Here is a 21976-nt window from a genome sequence, read left to right on the forward strand (position 1 = left end):
GAGAGAGAGAGAGAGAGAGAGAGAGAGAGAGAGAGAGAGAACAAAGAGTGCCAAGAGAGAGAAGACCAAGAGCCAAGAGAGCAAACGGACAAAATGGCAGGGTTATATAGGAATGAGAAGTTGGAGGAGGGAAGCCCATGAGCTGGAGAGGTTTAGGGTAAAGGTCAGGCTGAGAAGAGCTGAGAGGAGCGGGGATGAGAGCATGGATCCTGTAACAGAAGGCCAGCAGGTGCAATGATATACTAATATGTACCACAGTTAACCATCTGTCCCCAATTTCGTTAGGGCCTGACAGGTAATTCTTTAGCGGCTCTGTGAGGACTTGCCCAAAGGTCTCAAGGCATGCAGTCTGCCATCTGGCAGTATGGCGCCAAGGAGGAAAACGAGGCTGGCAAGTGAAGAAGCAAGGGTAGGAGAGTTGAGGAAGGAGGAGGGATACTGGCATACACTAATCTTAGCGGCTCTCAGAAGAGTCACTTATGGGCCAAAGCTACATTCCTGCCCTAGCATTCTCCTGCCCAGATGAACACCTGGAGTTACCTCTTCCATGACCATCTGCCTGCTGTGTCGTTACCTGACATAAGGTCCTTCACTGTTTGCCCAGCGTTGTTGACTCTTGACAGCCAATCAGAGAGCGAACATAACTTCTGGGGCCCCTAGGATGGCAGCATTGTGGAGCCCTTTATCAGTTTGACTGAGGGAGAAATAAATGAAAAAGACTGTGGCAGAGCCCCTGAGGCAGGCTGTTGAGGGAAAGACAGGACAAAGCAAAGCTGAATGCAAGAATGCAGAAGGAGTTGGGCAGAGCTCGCACCTACTTTAAAGCCAGCACTCTGGAGTCAGAGGCAGGTGAATCTCTGTGAGTTCAAGGCCATCCTTGTCTACGGTGTGAGTTCCAGGACAGCCTGAGCTACACAGAGAAACCTTGTCTCAAATAAAAAAAGAAAAGAAAAGCAAAAGAAAAAATAAAGAAAGGAAGGAAGGAAGGAAGGAAGGAAGGAAGGAAGGAAGGAAGGAAAAGTTGGCTGTGACCCAGCAAGATCTCAGTTCCCCTTTAGGGATCTCTCAGCCTTTGAGGAGTTTTGAGTCTATTATTCCAGTTGTCAGGGACAGACGAACAAGTCTTTTCTGAGGTTACAAAACCACTCTCCTTCCCCCTCACCTCTACACTTGGCTAGGGAGAAGGAGGAAGAAGTTTTGAGTAGACATCCAAAGTCAACAAGTGAGTGCCAGGTGACAGGGCCCAGCCCCTCTCATAAGCAACTGGGGTCCCCCTGAAGACTTGCTGTTTCCTTGTTCCTGGTCTGGGACGTCCCTGTAGCCCAAGGTGTGCCAGGCAGGCAGATGCTGGAAAATTAGCCTCTGTAAGACTCTGCAGTCTCTGTAATACCCTGCAGCCTGGGTGATATCCTGCAGCCTGTGTACCCTGCAGCCTGGGTAATACCCTGCAGCCTGGGTAATACCCTGCAGCCTGTGTGATACCCTGCAGTCTCTGTAATACCCTGCAGCCTGTGGGATACCCTGCAGTCTCTGTAATACCCTGCAGCCTGTGGGATACCCTGCAGTCTCTGTAATACCCTGCAGTCTCTGTAATACCCTGCAGCCTGTGGGATACCCTGCAGCTTGTGTCCATCTTAGTTGCAGGGCTCCCAGCTATAAAAGGAGAGTCTTTCTGGTGTTGAATATTTTCAATTGTCTACGCTACGCTGCCGTGGTTGGGAGCTGGTTGCATGTTCTAACCAATCTGCCTTGCTTGTGCCACCCTCTAAAGAAGCAATTTTTTCATTCTTTGCCTTCTGTTTTGTTTTGTTGTTTATATATCCTTTGAGGCAGGGTGTTACTGTGTAGCCCAGAGTTTTCTCTGTGACACAAACTGACTTTGAACTTGCTCTATCTCTCCAGCCTCTGCCTCCCATAACCTGGGATTATGTACATCCACCTTTGTCCGAATTCTTACCAAACTGAATTGCCACATCTTCCCTAAAGTGTCTGGGCAAGTGTTCAGTACCTCAGGGCGTAGTCTCCTGACTCTCCCCTCCTCTCTAAAATACTCTGAGTTGGGTGGCAGGAATTTGCAGCTCGGAGAAAGAAGTGACCCTAATTGACAAGTGTGTGTCGACTTCAGAATTACAATTCTCAAGAGCCTCTGGGGTGTGGGGGGGAGTCCTCATGCAGCTGCCACCTCTCTGCTAGGTTTCAGCAGAAGGCTCCCCTCCAAGTGGGCAGTTGAGTTGGGCTTCCTTTCCTGCTGACAGCGAGGGGAGCGGGAGGCCACTGCGGCACTGATGAAGAATGGAGAGAGTGGTGCTCCTGGGTGCCACACACGGGCATTACAGAATTACAGAGTCCACTTCCAGTGCCGAGTGTCCAGAGCATGTCTGTCAAGCCGCCAGCAGCTATTAATAGTATCAGTATTTCTCAGAACCTCCTGTCTGAGGCAAAGAAACCACCTCTGCCGTGTGAGCAGTGGTCCAGTCTAGGGGTCTTGCGATCATACCATCTAAGGGTCCTGACCAGGTTGGTTGTTCTCTGCCAGTTACGGAACTAAAAAGCAGGAAAAACCTGGAACGCAAACAGGCAGTTGCAGAGAAACCTCGAGCACCACAGACAAAAATTGACAGTTGGTGTTTATTGGCAGTGAGGAAACACACACGTGCAGCAGACACCCAGAAAAGGACCCTCAGCAAAGCCGAGGGGGATCTGGGAAAGCTGACAGCTCCAATCTCTTCTGAGGGATTGGGGTTTAAAACCCTGTCAAGATTTTTCCTCCCTTAATGTAGGGTTGGTCAGTTTGACAAAAGAAGGACTGTTGATTGGCCTACAACTATTGTGACATGTCCTGAGTAGGCCAGTCTGCCAGCAAGTGGCCTGCTGCTGGGAGACAAAAGCTCACAAAGCCTTTGTTTGAAGTCGCTAGGCTTTTGTCTCAAGTCAGGAGTGTGAGGAAGAAGCTTGGAGATTTGCCACCTTTATTACCCAGTCATGGCCCCTCTCCTTTTCTGCCCACCAGAGAGTCTGTTTTACTCCTAGTCTTTCAGTAGGGTGCGGTGAGAAGCACCTGGGATACAAGTACCTACACTCTTACACACCTTACACACTTACACTTTGGCATCTGAGCTCCATTTGTCTAAATGCCAGCAAGTACCTCAGGGCTGAAGTTTCAGCTCTCAGTCTGGCTTCGTGAACTCCCCCACCCCACATCCCACTAAGCTTAGACAAAAATAAACCAGTTAGTGATTAAAGAGAACCAGTGACTGGAAGTGATTGTGTAACTTGCCACACAAAAGTCTCACGGAGAGAAACAAGCAACCTCCTAAAACTCTAAGTAGGGAAAGGCCTGACTAGAAGACAAGGTTCTTGTCAGGTAAAGGAAACCCCAGTTCCCCAAACTCCAAAGGGCAGTGCAGGTGTCCAGAAATGACAGTCTTGGTGCAGCTAAAGGATACTGTCAGAATTCCTCAGGAACCCCTGAGAGGGTTTCTGTCAACCAGAAAGAGGTACATCCCTATCTCCCTTTCCACTGGTAGCTGAGGCATCTGGCTTCCTACTGACACATATAGAGCATCCCTAGAGGACATCCCGAAGCCCAAGCTGACTCTTCTGTAAATGCTATACATTTCCAAGTCTGTGCTAGCCTCCTCTCCCTTCTCCCTTCCCTCACTCCTCCTCCACTATGCTAGCCCAAGGCTGTGTGTTCACAATCTTCCCTCTTCCCCACACCGGTTTGTCCTGTATATAACAGCAAGGATTTCCCCTCCCTGACCCCAAGTATGCTACACTCACCATCCTCTCTCGCTCTTCTCTGCTGTTCCTGCTTCCCTAGCCGTGCTCACGTTCTGTCTGCTTCTTTCTCTCTGCTCTGGAGTCTTCCAGGTGCCTCAGGATGTTCTCTCTTATCACAATAAAAACCTTGCCCCTAACTTTGAAGCAGTCATTTTAGTGGGTTCCCCCCACCCCCACCCTGGCATGGTTGATTTACAGCTCTTAATAAATATAATGAAGATGGGGGACAAAATAGTAGTGATCAAGGACAGAGACTGCTGGTGGGCCACATGGCCCAGCTTACTTTTCCCTTGCGAGTATGAGATGTTTCCTCTGAATGTCAGTTTTCCTCATCCATACAATGAGAACGGCCATAATTACATATTTCGGAAATATAGTGCACACAGAATGAGCTGTTTTGTAACATGTGAATGAGAAGTTAACTACATTAATTAATAAGTAGAAAGAGAAGGAGCATTCGAGGGCTGTGCCCTGCTGTTTCACTTTGTAAAAATCAGTGGCAACCCTGAACCCTGGAATGGACGTGCCTCTGATTCTAGCACAGTAAGGAAGTACTGCCTGACCTCACTTCAGCGGCAGGAACATGGTGCTGGTGGAGCTGGCCTGCTCTGTGTGGTTTGTCGCTGGCCCTTTAAGCACAGCCTGCCCCATTTGTGGAATCCGTTGAGCCATAAAGGAGAGCTATAAACCAGGGCTATCCCACTTCCTTCTCTGAGGCTTCTGCCCAGATCTTCTCCCTCCTCTCTTCAAACACTCGGGCCCAGCCTGACTCCGGCAGCTCCTCCTGGCAGATCTCAGGTTCCTCTGGAACACCAGTACTCCTGGAAGCTTCCCCGGCCTCAGCACCTGACTGCAGGGGCTCCTTTCCTCTCCTTCTCTGTCTTCTACTAAGATGGGTAGGGTACCATAGCTACCCAGTTCAGGACAAAGAGTACCAGAGCAGTTCAGAGGAAAGAGAAGGTCTAGCAAGGGGTGGCAGGAAGCTCCTGAGAAGATAGATCTGATCATTCAGGTCATCTATGTATCTAAAAGTCTTGTGTAGTCTTACGACTTAATGCAGGCATTGAAAATGAGTTGACACGGTTAAAAGCCAAATGCAGCTTCCTGTTTCTCTGAGAGTTCTGCTGGAACAAAGGCTAGCCAGTGGTTTGTGTACCCTTTGTGGCTACAGATGTGGAGCTGAGTGACTGCCTCAGAGGCTGCCGCGTTGCCAGATCTAAGGTGTTTGCCTTTGGAGGAGAAGTTAGCCGTGTCTGGGTTTAATATATTGGCTTCCATAATGAAGGATGTAAGGAGACCCAGTTCAGTGAGATTGCTTGGCTAAACACAATAGTCCAGGCACGTGACGTGCCCACTCTCAATTATACCGTGTTCTGTTGGACAGTTAAGGCTCTGAGAAGTCCTGCATATAAGAATCTGTTGATTAGCCTAGCATTCCCCAGACTTCTTTGAGCCATGACTTAATTTCCTCCGACTGTCTCTTAACATCCCAAGAAGCAGATGGCCTATGGATATTCCCCGCAAAAACTGACAGGTTAGATGGACCAGACAGCCTGCATTTTTGACGCACCACAGCCATCAACAAACTAAGTGGTCTTGTCTCAGCTATGTACCTGTGAAGAAATGCTTGCTCATTGGTGGGGTGGGACCGTAGTGACTTTTCTGCCTCTCATACTGGTTTCTCAGACAGGCTGAGATAGCAGGCAAAACACAGTCTGGCGTGATGGTTGCATTGGTTTTTGGCAAGTTCTTAGTTAACACGAAAGAGGCGAAGTGCAAAGATACTAGGCCAGGGCCACACACGCTCTAATCTTTGCTCTCATTTTACCAGCTTGGTGTCCTGGTGACTTGGTGACTTTGAACAAGGGACTTCATTCACTGGGCTTCAGATTCCCTCTAGATCAGTGGTTCCCAACCTTCCTGCTGTTTGTGACCCTGTAATACAGTTAATCATGTTGTGGTGACTCCCCAACTATAAAATTATTGTCACTGCTACATCATAACTGTGATTTTGCTACTGTTATGAATCATGATGCAGATATCTGATATACAGGGTATCTGACATAGGGTATCCTCCTATGGAAGGATGGTTCCACCTCCAAAGGGGTCGTGACCCACAAGTTGAGAACTGCTGCTCTACTTAAGTCTCTATAACTCTGAACTTCTGTGTTTCTAATTGCATTCAACCTGCATTCAACCTGCCCCCTTACCTAGGACAATTCTCTCATAAGCCCTGAGGGTATCTCTTTGGGCTTTCCTGGTTCAGTATCTAGGGTCATGACCAGATATGAAGAGGTATTTCTGGAGGACTTCGATGTCACTGACAGCTTAGAAGGCAAGGCCGAAACTTCTGGAAATGTCAACGTCACAGCTCTTAAATTGGTGTTGGCACTTTCTTTCCCCAAAGCTTCTGTTGCCCAATGCCTGTTCCGCCCAAATAAAGAATACTAACACGCTTGGCAAAGAAAAAAGAGCAGATATGATTCCTGAAAAGATGGTGGGGTCAACAGTGGGCCAAAAGTTCCCCGACAGATATGGTTAGAAGGCAGAATCCACATAAAATTCCTCTCATCTGTCCCTCTGTCTTCTTTCCCAAATCATTTCCAGCTTTGCCCACAGCCTTTGATATCAAAGATTCATAAACAGGGCAACAAGAGGGGATTGATAATGAGGGTGAAAACCTATTGAAAAGTACCCTCTTCTCCCATCGTTTAGGAAAATCCCGGAAAATCTTGACCTGATCAAAGATTGACAGCGTGACGAGGACAGTGTCAAACGGGGAGATGCGGTGAAACAGAAGGGTGGTCCTTTCCTCCAGTCTCACATAGAAACCATCCACTGTCGTGGTCATCCAAATCACTCCCAACCAAAAGTGGTAGAGGCCGTTGGGGATTCATACCTCTTACCCAAGTAGATCCCCAGGGCCCACCAAACCCACGCCATCCCCGGCCAAACAGGCATGGGCCTTTTAACTGGCTAGGGTCCCAAGGAGTGGCAAGTTCTCTGGAGATGTAGTGAAATGGATAAGATAAAATTCCTGTGCTTAAGGAGCGACGGCTGTGCTTGCTCAGGGCAGCCTGGCAAGTGAGAAGGCTGTTGAGTGTGAGCGGCAGGCATAGTGCTAACAGGCATAGGGAAAGAAGGGCACCCAGAGGGGCAGCAGCAACGGAATGGAGATTCTCCTTTTCCACACTGCCAGGAATGAAGAGATTCTGTATACATGCATCCCCCCACCCCCTGCCTCCCTCTTTCTCTGGAAAAAAAAATAGGCAGTTGAAAAACAGCCATACCATAAAGCCCTTTCTTGAAGCCTTCTTTGAGTCCATGTACCGTCTGTCACCTTTGGCTGCGGAGAGTGCCTGACCCTCTGAGGCCCGAGCTGGCATCCTCAGTGGCTGAGCTTAGTCAGCTCGTGTGGCTGAAGGTGAGAAAGGGGTGAAGAAGCCATGGAGATAGCTGGTCTTGGTTCTCCTTCCATGGTGACTGAGCTGTTTATCTTTCCATCCTCAGGGTCCTGAGTCCTTCTTTAGGACAGTCAGGCTGGCTTGGGCAGGAGGGTCACCTTGCTGCAAGCTCTTTCCCACATCGGAGAGCTTGTCTGGTAGGAAATGTGTCATCTGAATCAGAGTGATCCTTGGTGACCTTTCTGTCTTCTGAGCTGTAGAGACGCAAGAGAAGGCTGTGAGTGTCCTGGGGCACACAGACAGATTTGCCTTCCTAAGAGTGAGAGGCACGGTTCTGAGAATTTCCCAAGACAGCAGTCTGGTAGCTGGGCCCATTACAACAATAGTGATGGGTCCAGATGACTTGGTTTCTGGCCCTGGGAGCCTCAGTCTCTCTCACTGCCCCCCCCCGCCCCCCGAGAAAGCCTCATCTCTTTTGAGCAAGATGTGCACTGTGGAGCACTTGCGTTAGCAGCCTGCATCTCTGGGACGGTACTAGGAGAGTCATTAGCGCAGGCTGCACATTAAGTATGCCAGAGTGGCCCCACACCTACGGCTAATAGTTCTTGTCATCCTCCACGTCTCCTTAAGCCGAGGAATGACGCTGAGGCACAAGCAGAGGAGAAGGGATTTGATGAAGCCATGACCAAGCTGAGTTCAATGGTTCAGAGTAGAATCTACCTTTTCTAAGTCCAAATGTCTGGATATTCAATTTAACCTAACCCACCCTGAGGGTATCAGGAGGAAAGGGTCGTTCCTCTCTCTAGTTTTGGGGCTACGTAAGCTCAACTCACAGGTCCTCCAGGGTCTCCTTTTCAAGAGGACCAGAGCCGCAAGCAGAACCAGCGCCAGCACACTGGAAACTGGAGTCAGGATCCAAGTGTTGCTTTCTCCTTCTGTAAAAACACTGCAGAGGGAGGAGTCATGGTAAGGGTGAGAGGACCCTGGAGCAGGGAGCCTGTCTCTCTCATTTCACAGGTGGACAAGATGAGCTCCGGGCCAATTGGGTACCCTTGTCCCTGTAACTGGCTCCCAGCAGGGCTGCTCTGTTCAGCTCCCCAAGCCCCAGTCCTTTGCGTCACTCCACCCTCCTGTGCATGGGCCACAGTGTGCCGTATTGAGAAGAGGATGAGTGAGGGTCAGGAGGTTGGCTTTGGCATTTGGCTCTGTCACAAGTTTTCCTTGTGTCTTCAGCAAATTGTTTCCCTTCCCTGGAGTTCTGGCCCTCATATTAAACAGAGAGTTCCAAGGGTTTCAGCCTAAAAATTATTTCATCATATCATTGAGATTTTTGCTCGCAAACCACCAGAAAGCATTCAGACAGCCTTATCGCCGCCGCAGGGGCCCTGAAGTTTGGAGGGTGGTAGCTGACTCTTAAGTACCCCGTCCCACTCTTTACTGATCTGTAAATACAAGGGGAAAGAGGTCCACAGGAGGAAGGGCTGGCCTGGAAGCAAGGCCGACAGGGACCCAAGGCTTACCTCTTCATTGATGATCTCTTGCCAGGGGTCCACATCGGGCCCCCAGATGAAAGTCTGCTTGGTGTTGGGGGGCTACTTTCTCCAGCAGTGTTTTCTAGGGTTCTACCAATGCTTCCAGATGCCACTTGCATATGTGTAGCATTCAAAGTCCATGCACTTGGATCTGGGGATGCCTCTTCTGCGGAGTACAACAATCGTCGCTTAGACAAATTGTCCTCTGTTGCTTCTTGGAGAGTTTCCCAAGTCACAGGCTCTGAGATCAGGACTGATGGCCGGGTGGTTCCTGTGATCTTTCCGGGTGCTCCTGGAGATACGCTGACCTCTGTTTCCTCCTGTGGTCCTTCAGCCTCTGTAACTGTACCTGTCCTCCCACCCTTGCTGGTGCTGGCACTAGTTGTTACTGAGTTTCTAGCACCCAATATCCAAGCACCCTGTGTTGTATTGAACATGCTTCTTGATTTTGAAGCTGGACTCTCTGGAGTGGGGAATGTTGCCTTGATAGAGCCCTCCTCTCTGTTGCTTTTCCCTGGAACTGTTGTCTTGGCTATTCTTGGGGTTGATCTTCCATTGGCTGAAACTGTAGTTTTGCTTATTCTTGTAGTTGGAACTGTTCTGTCCCATGCTGATCCTCGACCTTCTAGAATCTGGGTGACTCCTAAAGTCTGTCTGTTGGCTGTAGTTTGGGCTGTTCTACCGGGTTCTGAGCCTTGGCCTTCTAGAATCTGGGTGACCCCTAGAGTCCATCTGTTGGCTGTGGTTGGGTCTATTCTGCCCCATTCTGAGCCTTGGCCTTCTAGAATCTGGGTGACCCCTGGGGTCTTTCTGTTGGCTGTACTTGGGGCTGTTCTGTCTGATTCTGAGCCTTGGCCTTCTAGAATCTGGGTGGCTCCTGGGGTGCTTCTGTTGCCTGTAGTTGGAGCTGTTTTGTCTGGTTCTGAGCCTTGGCCTTCTAGAATCTGGGTGACCCCTGGGGTGCTTCTGTTGGCTGTAGTTGGAGCTGTTCTGTCTGGTTCTGAGACTTGGCCTTCTGGAATCTGGGTGACTCCTGGGGTGCTTCTGTTGGCTGCTGTGGATCCTATCCCAGAAGATGCTGTGATGAGCTCACCAGAAGCTGAAGCTGCTGCATAGGTGGTGTTGGAAGGACCTGTGTGGACAAGCACAGAGAGAGGCCGTGAGGGAATGCTCCCTATGCTACCTACTAGATCCAGCAAAGGACATTTGATCAAAATGCTTATTAAGTAGGATACAGCTCATTAAGAGAGGAAATCTTCTGCAATAAGTTGGATAAAATTAGAAGGTGACAATCTCAATGTGCCTCTATGGTTTTGCAGATATTCAAATTTTACATCCCTACTTTTGTCCCTCAGGTCTACATATTCCTTATCCAGATACCTTGGAGCCTGTGCTACTATTCAACAAGGGAGTAAATAAGCATTCAATTGCAGCAGGAAGGTAGACTCCAGCATTCAAGGGAATATGGTCACTTCTGACTAGGTGTTCTGCAGAGCAATCTTTTTGGAGTGTGCGTACGTACACACACACACACACACACACACACACACACACACACACCTGCTTTAGACCTCTATGCCTGAATCTGAAACCAGCCTTTGGAACGGAGCCTTGGAGCTACAGATGTCTGCAGAGGGACTCAGCAAGGTGCTACTGTAGGAAAGCCTAGCCCCAAACCTTCTGTCCTCCCGTGTAGGCTTCACCAGCACTACCTCTTCTCTGCATGTCTGAACACCAAGTTTTCTGGAATCACAGAAATCTACCTCACGCAGTGTTTTTGAAACATAGTTCAAACATTCTTTCTGCAGCATCCAGGATAGAAAGAACCAGACGGACGACCTTGTATGTCCTCCACTGGGCACTCTTTCCGAGTATTTGGTTTCTCAAAGATGACGTCCATCTGAGCCGAAAGCACACCTCTCAAAGCCGAGTCATGCTTGGGCTTTGGAGCCTTCCCCTGTGCCTGTTTCTTCTCAACCTCAGCCTTACAAAAACTGGCCCGTCAGCCGTCACTCGACTCTTACCTGGAGACACAATCAGATTCATCCTGAAGAATAGCTTGTCGTTTCGGTCCCCTATACCACAGCGGTAAAGTCCCGTGTCATTCGGGGACAGTCGGAACAGCTTCACCATGAACAGAGCACTCTGTGGAAAGTCAGTGAGAGCCACGCGCCCCCTGTAGTCACGGTGGGTGTAGTGGTTGGTGGACACGACGGTGTAGCAGGTCCACAACGGAGGCGCCAGGCGGCACCAGTATTTTCTTTGATGCCTGTTGACAGAGGAGGGGGCATAATGGCAATGGATGGTGACAGCTCCTCCAGGCTCCCCAGATACCAGCCTTGGGCCTCTCAGTGCATTTGCACCTGCAGGCAGAGAAATTGTCAAAGGAAGGGATAGTGAGCATCACCACTGTCAGGGAGGTAGCTATGAACTCTGCTCATCGGAAAATAGCAGCTCTGAAGGCGGCACATAGAACAGAAAAGCTCAGCCACTGAGGAAGCAGACCTTGCCCAAAGTATGGAAAGGAGCCGGACTCAAGGCCTCATCTCAAAGACTCTTATCCAGCATTTAGCTAGCACTCGTGTGCTAGGTGTCCTCCTGCAAATCTGTCCGGAGCCTGCATTCCAGCCACTAAACTCCATCTATAAGCTTGTAAGGAGAAGGCAAGCCCAGGAAGAGGGCTCTGGTTTGCAGAGCCGGTACAAGAGAAGTGTTACTAGTGTGGACGTATCAGTGTGCTTTCCTCTGAAGAGATGCCCATTCTGCTCTGCTGCGTTGATAAGTCCTCCAGATCAATGGCTGGCATTTTCCCATGCTGGCCTCTTCTCTATAGAACAGAACACTGTACACACGTGGCACACAGTTGCTGCAAGAGCACAGGCAAGAAGTATCACGAATACACCTGCTTTAGCAATATTAGCTGAGCTGGGTATATATAAGCCAACATGTAGGAAGCCTTTAACTTGATTAGGTTTAAGCATGAACAAGGTTTATTCTTTCACTGACTTTTCCCACCATCTCTGGACTCTCTGCTACTTCATGAGATACCCGGCATAATCTGTGTACAGTAGATTCGCTGCCTCTTCTGGCACAGAGTCTAGCCTAGCCTAAAGTTCTACATCCAGACCAATGTGAAAGCAGACAGTGTCTCATCTAGCTAAAGGTTTTTTCTTTGTTCCCACTAGGCTCAGAGACTTCCAGGGAAGAGATGGATGGGTTGGGTCTCTTGCTTTGCTTTCTTTGGCTCCTCAGAGCTGAGGCCTGGGGACCTTCCAGGACGAGCACAGAGAAGGGAGTAGTGTTACATAAGACAGCCTTTCTTTACCTGGCTAGTGTCCAAAGTAGTCTCTTTTTTTGTTTGCTGCCCAGATATCTCTTTGGCAGCTTCTGTCTCTAGTTTTCTCATTGCACGGATGGCTTCTCATTTTGCTGGCCTTCTATGAATACCATAACAGCCCTGTGACTTCTGGCTATTTGTACCTCTTTTGTGGTCACAATCCCCTGTGACTGGTTCTCCTTGTTGAGGACCTTAAACTGGGTCAAAGGAAGCACACTTTGTCCTTCTGTCAGAGAAAACCTGAAGTATAATGGCAAATTTATTTGGTCTCTCTCTAGACATTCTTTCCCTTAGATTAGAGCAAGAGGAAGTGGCCCATCTCTGTCCAGAGTAGTTTTGACAGGGAGCTCCTCAGCTCTCCTAGGGTTCTTTGACCTTCCTTAGGAGCCAGGATGGCTGCCAGCTGGGCTATTGTTGAAATCAGCTTCATAATTTCTTCCTACAGAAAGGCCACCAAACATTTCGGCTTGGGACATGAGTATGTGGTAATTTGTAGTGTGTTTAGGGCTTCTGACCCCGAGAAACTTTGGATCAGTATTCCCCTGCTGGGAACAGTTAATGAACTTGTGGATCCTGGCAAAAGGGAAAAATGCGAAACTCCTTGTCAGAATTATCTCAATTCAAGGTGAGGTTGCGTATGACAGCGCATGCTGCAATCTCATCAAGAAACAGGAGCAGGAAAAGCTTTGAATTTAGTGCCAGCCTAAGCTACAGAGTGAGGCCTGCCTCAAAAACACTACCCAGCTTGTGAGGATGTCAACAGACACATCTGGAAATCAGCCCCTGGATGATCCGAAATACCTGGGCAGAGGCCATGGAAACCACCAGAAACGCGATTTCCTCACATCCCCCTGACTAGCCAACAGCCGAGTGAATAAGAACTGGCTGTTTAATTGGGCAAAAGAAGTTGGCTAAGGTCCCTGTGAACCTTTACATTTTCAAGAAATTTTGAAAGTGATGCCAATCGAGATACAGGAGATACTTAGAACACCAAACAGATGAGACCAGAAGAGAGCTCCTCTTATCATATAATTTAACTGCTAAATATAGAGAACAAGGGGAATGCATAGGAAACACCCAACAAACATCCAGGCCCATATATATGCAGGCCCATCAGAGTAACAGAAGATTTCTCCATAGGAACTCTGAAAGCCAGGAGAGCTTGGAATACTCTATTTCAAGTCTTGAAAGGTAACAATTGCCAACACAGACTGTGATCTCCATCAAAGTTATCTGTCACTGAAGGAGAAAAAAATTTCCACAATTAAAATGTGCTAAAGGAATGTATAACTCCTAGCTCAGCTTAGTGGAAGATACTCCAAGAAATCCTTCTGACTGAAGGGAAAGCCAAATGTACCCACGGGGTAGCAGGAAAGGATAAACCAGTCTTGAATATTAATAGTTAAACAAGAGAGAAATAAGAAAACCCCAAACAGAACAAAATTTGATAGGAATTAGTACACACATTTCAATTTCTCATAAAAGATGGATTAATACTATCTTAGGGCAACACCGTGGGGAAAGATCTTCTAAGCAAATTGATCTTGGAAACAAACAATCATCATTTTTCCAATACCATCCAAATAGATACATTTCATGATGACTGAGGGAGCAGTTCTCAAGAGGATATTTCAATTCCAAACACACACAGAACACAAGGACATCCAAATATGGGAAATATAATGACATATATTAATCCTAACACAGTAAGACTGGGTGACATCACTACCCTGCTTGACAGACAGTCATGTTGACACAAACAAACAGCAACATCTGAGAAAGATGATATCATAATCAAATGGACCAGTGGATCCGACAGAGAGTTACAGAACATTCTGACCAGATATGGCATAATACACATTCTCCTCAGCAGCCCAATGGGTCATATTTTAGGACACAAAGCAAATCTTAATAAATATAGGAAAATTGAAAAATCCATTGTATTCTAAATGGATACAATAGAATAAAATTAATATTCAATAATAACTAAAGAAACTACAGAACACTCCAGGCAGTGGTGGTGCACGCCTTTAATCCCAACACTCAGAGAGGCAGAGGCAGGCGGATCTCTGTGAGTTTGAGGCCAGCCTGGTCTACAGAGTGAATTCCAGAACAGCCAAGGATACACAGAGAAATTCTGTCTCGAAAAACCAAAAATCTTAGAATTCAAATGAAGACACAACATAGCAAAACCTATGGAAATCAACAAAAACTGTTCTGATAGGAAAATTTCTATACGTGGGTATTTCAAATGTCTTGACGATATGCCTTAGGTTTTTTGGAAAAAAACTAAACTAAACCCCAAATCAGTAGATGGGAAGAAATAATTAAGATTATGGCATAAATTAGTACAATAGAAATAAAGAAGATTTTTGTTATAATAAATTTTTGCTATAGTAATAAGAATTTTGTAAACAGGGAGCTCGCTTTTTGATAAGATAAATAAGATTGACCAACTCCTAGTCAAAGTAACAAAAAACAAGAGGAGACCAAATCAATGAAGTTAGAGATGAAAGGGATATGTTAACAAAAAACACTAATGAGATGCAGAAAATTATTAGTACATACCCTAAAAATATGTTCCACTAAACTGGAATCCAAAAGAAATAAATATATCCAGTTGCATATTAAATTAAACCAAAAAGAACTAAACAATCTAATGTGTCTGTGAAAGGCAGTGAGATTGAAGGAGGAATAAGCAACTTCCTGGCCCCGGTGGATTCACAGGCGGATTCTCCCAGACCTTCAGAATTAACGCCACTGCTTCCCAAACCATTGCATGATAAAGGAAAACAAGGAGCACCTCTAAACTCTCTGCTAAACCAGTGTTAGCAGATATCAAATCCAGTTGGAGACGCAGTAGAAAGGAAAACTCTCAGCCAGTCTTCCTGACGAGCACAGACACAAGAATTCCTAGTCACTGTGATTACAAGACTGACACCAGAACAGGTCTGCCGATATTCTAATATGGAGATGAGAGGGGCTCAGGAGGCCCCACCCTCCGTGAGGACTTATGGTAGTTAATGCCTGCTGGGGGAGGGTCTCGTGAGGTACCCTTCTCTGAGGATCTATTGGTAGTTAATGGTTGGTGGTGTAGACACCAGTAAGCTGACCGTATTCCTGTAAACAAGCCTTCATGCTCCTGCAAGCCACCCTAATTAAAGTAATTGGGATGGACACACACACACGACATGAAAGCTAAAGGCGACTAGTTAGGAAGAGGAAGGGAATCTGCTAGAATGGAAGAGGGGCCAGAGAGGGTGGCAGGGTGGAGATGATCAAAATACATAGACATATATAAAACATAATGAAGCCCACTGTTATATATAACTAATATATACTAATATAAATAAAACTAAAAAAATAGACTAAGAAGACAAAGACAAACCAGCAATAGGAACAGCAGAGCATAAAGCCACCTTCTGAGTACAGATGGATTTGTAAGAGGCTTGTCTCTTATGTGTGACCTAAGGTCTAATTACAGGAGAGTAGCAATCAGCAATCATGACCGCTTTGGTTGTAGCAATACCACTGAAGGCTTAACTTAACAACATGCTCCAAACCACACCACTCACGATCAAGGTTTCTGGTACTACTGGTATTACATTTTATATTTAAAAAGCAAGAATATTATTCAGCATTAAAATTACTAAAATTATTATTATTGCAATGTTCACACCCTAGATTCTAGGGGTTCTTGTGTTCTAGAATTGGCACATTTAAAAGGAGCACTGTACTAGTTGGGGGTGAGGCTGTCTAGCTCTGCTGATTGAGAATCTTTGATTGACTCTTGTAACATAACTTTTCATTATTACCAGAATTAAGAACCAACACCTCAAGTACTCAAGTGGTGAGTGACTAACCAGTCAATTGTGAGAATTAAAGAATGGGCTGACATTTGGGATCAAGGCACCTGGAGAGCCTGTTGCTAATTCTCTGCTTCCTGGTGGATGTGGGGGACCCGGGATCTCACTCATCTCTATCATTACCGAACAGTAGTGTGTTGCTATGACTTCCCCTGGGGGTAGGGGTGTGGAGACAGACCTTACACAGGACCAGGACTTGGTTTGACAAAGGAGCTCTTTGGCCAGATGGAGGGAGAGGAGGGGCTGTACCTGTAAGGGAGTTTTTCCAGCAGCAAGGGGGTGTTGGAGCCCTGTGTGCTTCCATAGTGCAGAGAGGGGTCCTGGAAGGGGAAGAGCCAGCCTGAAGCTCTCCAGAATGGGGTCTTCTGTGTGGAGAGGTCATGGATGAACCTGGGCAAAGGGAGAAGCCAAGCTATCAGAGAACACTAAATGCCTACAAAGCCATTCTCTGGAAATAAATGTGGAGTCACCTCTAATTACTGCCCCGCATCCCATGGACTAAGAGCATCACACTGACTCTCATCCTGCTGGGTGTCAAGTGGCGAAGCAGAGGTGGGGGCAGCCAGAGACTACACATCTTAATTCACAGTCCCTGTGGAGATGCAGGGACATGTTCCTGGATGAGTTTTAAAGTACTGACCAAAATAGGTAATGGAATACTTAGAAGAATTGAGTTTAGATTACACGAGCCATAAAGAGGACTGTTACCTCTATGTGAACAGAGAGCTCCTGTGCCTTCCAGTGAGAGATTAGGAGTTCTACACCACACACCGGACAGCACCGACTGTTGGTTCACTCTGATTTGTTGATTAGCCATACATGGTTAATCCATTTTTAGTGTTATTGTAATGTTTTCACTCATTAACGAATTCAATAATGATTTGTAAAACACTTCCCTGGACTAGAGTCTAAGTAGCACACACACACACACACACACACACACACACACACACACTACATGCTTCAATGACTCTCACCATTACCATCATAATAAAACTTACACAGCACCGCATGGGGAAAGAAAGGCTCATCCACCCCCTTGCCTGGTCTGTTGCTGGCCTGCCTCAGCACAGCAGGCTGCGAACATTGTTAGGACTGGATTCTATCTCTCATCTCATTGTCCTCCACTCCTGGCACACACTAAGCCCTTCATAAACACGCCTTAAGTAAGTGGCTAAATGCATGAACTGCTTATCATATCATTTCTTTGCATACTGACTTCTTTATGCATGTAGCATAAGGTCTCCATTTTTATATAGCGAATGCCGTGTCTGGCACGGAAGTGTCTGTAAAACGAACAGAAGCGAAGGCTGTAACATTTTTGTTTTGCATGCCTTGGGACCTTGGCACACCTTGTAAACAAACAGTTAATTTTCAAGTCATCCATTTCATTAAAAGAGAGCAGGTGTGGATGGGGGTAGAGGGATGGAGGTGGGGGCCTAGGTAGTGTGTGTGTGTGTGTGTGTGTGTGTGTGTGTTGGGGTGGCTGTCTAAACAATGGCTGTTGTAGATGTCATTGATTGAGCCAGGCATATGCAATCTCTGGTGATCTCTCACGTCTGCCATTCCCTGGTGCCCATAGCCACAGCAATTCAGTATTGAATCCCAGAAGAGAAGACAACCATCTGCCTGGTTGGGCTAAATTCCACTGCCAGGTCCCCAGCAGCCTCTGAAGCCTGACGCTGGGCTGTGTTTGTAGACTCACCGTGGAGCAGGCAGAGTATGAGCAGGAGTATTTTCCACCTTGTTCTTTGGCTGGAGACCTGCAACCAAAGACAAGAGGCCCGAGGGAGATGTATGAGAAGCTAGAGTGAGTGGCGGGAGTGGGGTGGGGGGTTCAGGTTTGAGCACTCTCGCTGTGGAATCTCAGTTTGCTCCAGTAGCTGCATGGGTCTACCTGAAGGGCAGAGTCAGAGAGCTGCCTGTGCTGGGAAGTGGGGCTCTGCAGAGCAGTGCAGAGCGGGAAGAACTCATTCAACCCGGGAGCACTGGTAGAATCGTGATGCTCGGAAAGGGTGTTCTCAGGGACCTGGCTCTTCTCTGAGTCACTGAGGGATACTATGTATGGGGTACCACATTCCTGGGATGCAGGGCATCCCTCCTCTTTCTCTTTTCATTCTTTCTTCTTGCAGAGAGGAGTTGTTTCTTCAGCGGGGAGCCTTGTGCTTCCCTGTACAAGGGCGGCTGAGTTAAAACTAAACCTTCACCCTGCGGGCCCTGGGGCACATTCTGTTTCTTTTCACAGTCTCTAGAAAACTCCCTTGGACCCTCTTCATCTCCATCTGACCTTCGGTTTTGCATCCTTTCGCTGGCCTTGGGAACTCACTGGAAGCAGAGCCTTGTGTCACAGCCTTTCACTTTTAGGCTTCAAAACTAGACTGAGCATAGTGTGAGCCCCGTGGGCAGCTACTGGGAGCAGGAACCCAGTATTCTGTCAGGGAACCCCAAATGGGTCACTTCTCAGTGATTAAAAGACTGAGATTGTACCTCAGCCACAACATCTGTGTTCTTCGAGGATTTTCATCGGTGTTTAACTGTGATTCTCTGGTCTCTCGGATGTCATTGTTTTTTCTTTCAATGTGAACATGTATTTTGCCACTCTTAAGAACGATCAGCGCATCAACTTTAAGTCGGTGGTATGGCACACAGTAAGGCACCCTCTTGACTCCCAGCTATACCAAGTAGTGCGGGGTTGGCTCAAAGGAGGAGAAAAGGGAATGGGGGTGGAAAGAGAGAAAGCAGGAGAAAGAGCAAAAGAGGAATAGAAGAGAAACGGAGAAGGGAAGAGAGAGGAGGAAAGGAAAAGACAAAGACTCTAGACTAGGCTCCTAGCAGCTACTTGTCACCTTGTTTGGCTCTAATCAGTCATGTGATCTAGAGCCTTTGGCTGCCCTACTGACTAGGGACCCAGAGCAGTTAGTTTGAAAAGACTTAAATTTCTTTCCTCTTCCAGCTCCCTCCACCCCACCCTTTAGCGAGTCCCCTCCCTTGGGCGCTCTCAAGGGCAGTCTCTGCCCTTCCCTGCCATACCCCATCCTCTCCAGGGTTTCCCAGGGTGTGGCTGCACCTAGTTCCTAGTTTGATTAATATTCACCACATCCAGGCTCCTTTCATGCCTGATACTCTGACTGCCCCAGGCTACCGTTTCCAAAGTGCCAAGTCCTAATACAGTTCATATAAAGGCCAGTATCACCATGCCGCCCAGTTCTTCTGAAGCTCAATGGTGTGACAGCTTCATGAGCAAAGCTGCCTCCACGGGGCAATGAGGAAGCACAGTACGCGATAAAATAAAATGTTCCTAGCTACTTATCAGTCTTGATTGGGGGCTGAAAGGACATCATTCAATGGAATGTGTCCAGTCACCTTCCCTGGCAATGACCTTCAGGAATCCTTTCTGCAGGAGACTGGGAGTCCCACTGCACCACAATTAGAGTTGAAGAGCCCTGTGCCCCCTGGGTCCTGCTGGAAACACAGCCTCCCCCATTTTCACTACAGGCCAGTGTGTGACTTCCCTGCCCTCCCTTAGCCCCTCTGAACGCTACTTTTCTTCTGCCTTCATCCCCACTCTGTGGGATGACCTGGCATGTGCAGAGGGAAGGGTACAGGCTTGGCTTTGCTGGAGGCTGCTAAGTGGACCCTGATGCTTATACCCCTCCACTGCAAAAGAAGAGCCTTGCCTGGGCAGCGGTGTGCTCTGCATCTAATATGTGCTGGCTCTACCTTCCCAGGGTTTCAGACTCGGAGTACTTGGCTGTAAGTAGAGGGTACAAAGGAGAATTGCTGGGGCCTGAACTCCCGAGTCTTCGGCCTCTGGAGAGAGCGCATCTGCTCTGAGGCGAGACCCCTAGAGCAGAAGTCACAGTGGCTGCTGCAGACTGCTTCCCGCTCTTAGAGTAAGAACCAGACCGCCAAGAGAAAGTCATGTTACCTTTTGTTCTCTGGACTTAGCAGGGGAATCTTGATCCATCTTGGTCCAGAACAAAATCAAGTTGGACTTTTTCTTTTATCCAAGGTGTTTCGGTGTTGGCTAGCTGCTTTCTCTAAATGTGGAGAGCGAGCAGTCAGGATGGCGTAGGGATGGTAACAGGGGCTGGTACTGGAAGACTGGGGCTGAGGAGGTAACCCTACCACTCACCTCTTGCTGTTGGTACCAGGGTCCCTTCTCTTGATTTTACTGCAGAGAGAAAGTCAGTTCTGGCCTCTTGTCCTCACTATCACTTCTTTCTCTGGAATCTTTTCCAGGGCTGATGACAGTAGCTTCAGGGAAGTATATCGGTCCCTACCTTCTCTCTCTTCTCTTATACCCTGTTAGAGGTCCAGACTTTTAGGGGGCCCCATCTCAGAAGCCTTCCTGGGAACCTCCAGAACCAGTGATACAATGACCTGAGCAGGAGAGAAGGGGATTTCAGGATTCAGGAGAGGAATTTCCCGAAAGCTGGCCATCAGCTGCTGCCCCACTGCTGACCTGAACTCCTGTGAAGAAGGAATTTGAGGGGTTTGCTTCAGTGACTTTAGTTTAAATGCATGCTCTGGTGCTCACCAACTTGCGTCCTAAACAAAGGACAATAAACTTAGTGAGATGGTCTTCAGAGAAAGAAAGCGTGGACAAGTCTGGCCTAAGCAGACGATGCGCTTGAAAACACCACAGGAATTCCCCTTGGGAAACTGTCTATAGAGGCTCTTTTCGTTGGGAAAGATACAATGCTCCTACTCGGTCTCTTGGTCTGAAACTGATACAGCCTAAGCACTCAAAACAAAGGAGCCCAAAGGAGGAAGGATGCTGTAACCTATGAGGGCCATTTCCAGCACCCCTCATAGATAATGGCACCCTTGGGTCAAATCAAAAGGCCCTTCTTCCTTAGAATGAATTCAGTTGGCACTTTGCTAGACAACATGAGCAACCGTGGGCAGCTGTGGATATTATCCAGTGCTTTCCCAGGCATGAAGACGTTGAAGTCGAAGTGGGATTCTTGGAGTATAGCTAGGTCTCTCTCTCTCTCTCTCTCTCTCTCTCTCTCTCTCTCTCTCTCTCTCCTCCATCTTTTCTTCCCTCCCCTAGTGTATGTGCACACATGTGAGTGTGTGTACACGTGTTCTGGTAACTGTGACAATCATATCCATTGCTACGCCAGTACTTGGCCAGCATAAGTTCCCACTTGGTTCCCATTCCAGAGTTCCTGGTCTTCACCCACCCACCCACCCACCCCATAGCCTCTTGGATAATTTTGAATGCACCTGCATCATGAGAGACATTCTCTTGGAAGTGGCACCCTTGAGTAGTGAGGAACTGCACAAGGCGCTGCCCTCGGAGGCTCATTCCCTGAACTAATCCCTCTCATGCGGGTCACTGAGAGGTAGTTAAGACCTGGTATTCCCCTCTCTGCTCCTTAGGACACAATATCACACTGTGTTGAATCACATAGGCTCTGAAGCCAGGTTTCTCATCCCTTCAAGTTTTTGAGGGGAAAATAATAAAGGCCAGATTATTTATTCTCTATAAATCTTGTTTTCCTAATGTTTAGGAAACCCTGTTTTCTTATGTTAATCAAGAAACAGCAGCTGTTGCTTTAATCATAAAGGTAGTATGTAGAATAAAGGTAAAAAAAAAGTTGCAATAAATTCCCAGAAAACATGAGCCAGTGCTGATATCCTTTCCTTAGGTCACAGCAAGAGGAAGCAGGCGTCTTACTCTAATCAAATGCTAAAACAAAAACCCCTTGCAAGTTTTCATCTGTCCATGAAATTCTCCCTTGATTCCTTCCTTCCCCCTTTCTTCCTCCCCTTCCCCCCTCTCATTTTGGTATTTGAAAGACTAAAATTAAAGCGGTTTCAGGATTATAGTGAATTAAATTCACATTGTAAAGTCAACATCACACTTTCACCTTATAAATCGTGCATATTAAATGTGCCTTCAGAATGTAATTAACTTAGCAACGGTTTGAAGACTTTGAGGCCACTGCAGACACATACAGTTGCATAACCCTGGGCTACTTCTCAAAGCACAGCCCCAGAGCCAAGATGTTCTGGCTCTGACATTTTATGGGGAGAAAACTT

General features: G+C 47.4%; 1 protein-coding gene across 1 annotated transcript; it reads right to left on the bottom strand.

The window, feature by feature from the left end:
* Positions 1-7040: 7040 nt before the first annotated feature.
* On the bottom strand, positions 7041-20270 carry Fcamr (Fc alpha and mu receptor). The gene is made up of 8 exons (XM_050147799.1): positions 20058-20270; positions 19851-19962; positions 17628-17685; positions 16172-16312; positions 10744-11082; positions 8708-9851; positions 8021-8133; positions 7041-7441 (listed from the first exon to the last, which is right to left on the bottom strand). The coding sequence occupies exons 2-8, from the start codon at positions 19887-19889 to the stop codon at positions 7290-7292; spliced, it is 1986 nt and encodes a 661-aa protein (XP_050003756.1). The 5' UTR covers positions 19890-19962; positions 20058-20270; the 3' UTR covers positions 7041-7289.
* Positions 20271-21976: the final 1706 nt, after the last annotated feature.

Source organism: Alexandromys fortis, unplaced genomic scaffold, assembly GCF_014885135.2.
Source record: "Alexandromys fortis isolate MF-2015 unplaced genomic scaffold, M_Fortis_MF-2015_v1.1 scaffold_58, whole genome shotgun sequence".
Lineage (NCBI taxonomy): Eukaryota > Metazoa > Chordata > Mammalia > Rodentia > Cricetidae > Alexandromys > Alexandromys fortis.

Coding starts and splice junctions, on each gene's coding strand:
- Fcamr (XM_050147799.1), bottom strand. CDS start 19,889: ATGGATCAAGATTCCCCTGCTAAGTCCAGAGAACAAAAG. Junction 17,686..19,850: donor CTAAGTCCAGAGAACAAAAG/GTAACATGACTT, acceptor CTTTGGTTGCAG/GTCTCCAGCCAAAGAACAAG. Junction 11,083..16,171: donor CTGGAAAAACTCCCTTACAG/GTACAGCCCCTC, acceptor CTCTGCCTGCAG/GTGCAAATGCACTGAGAGGC.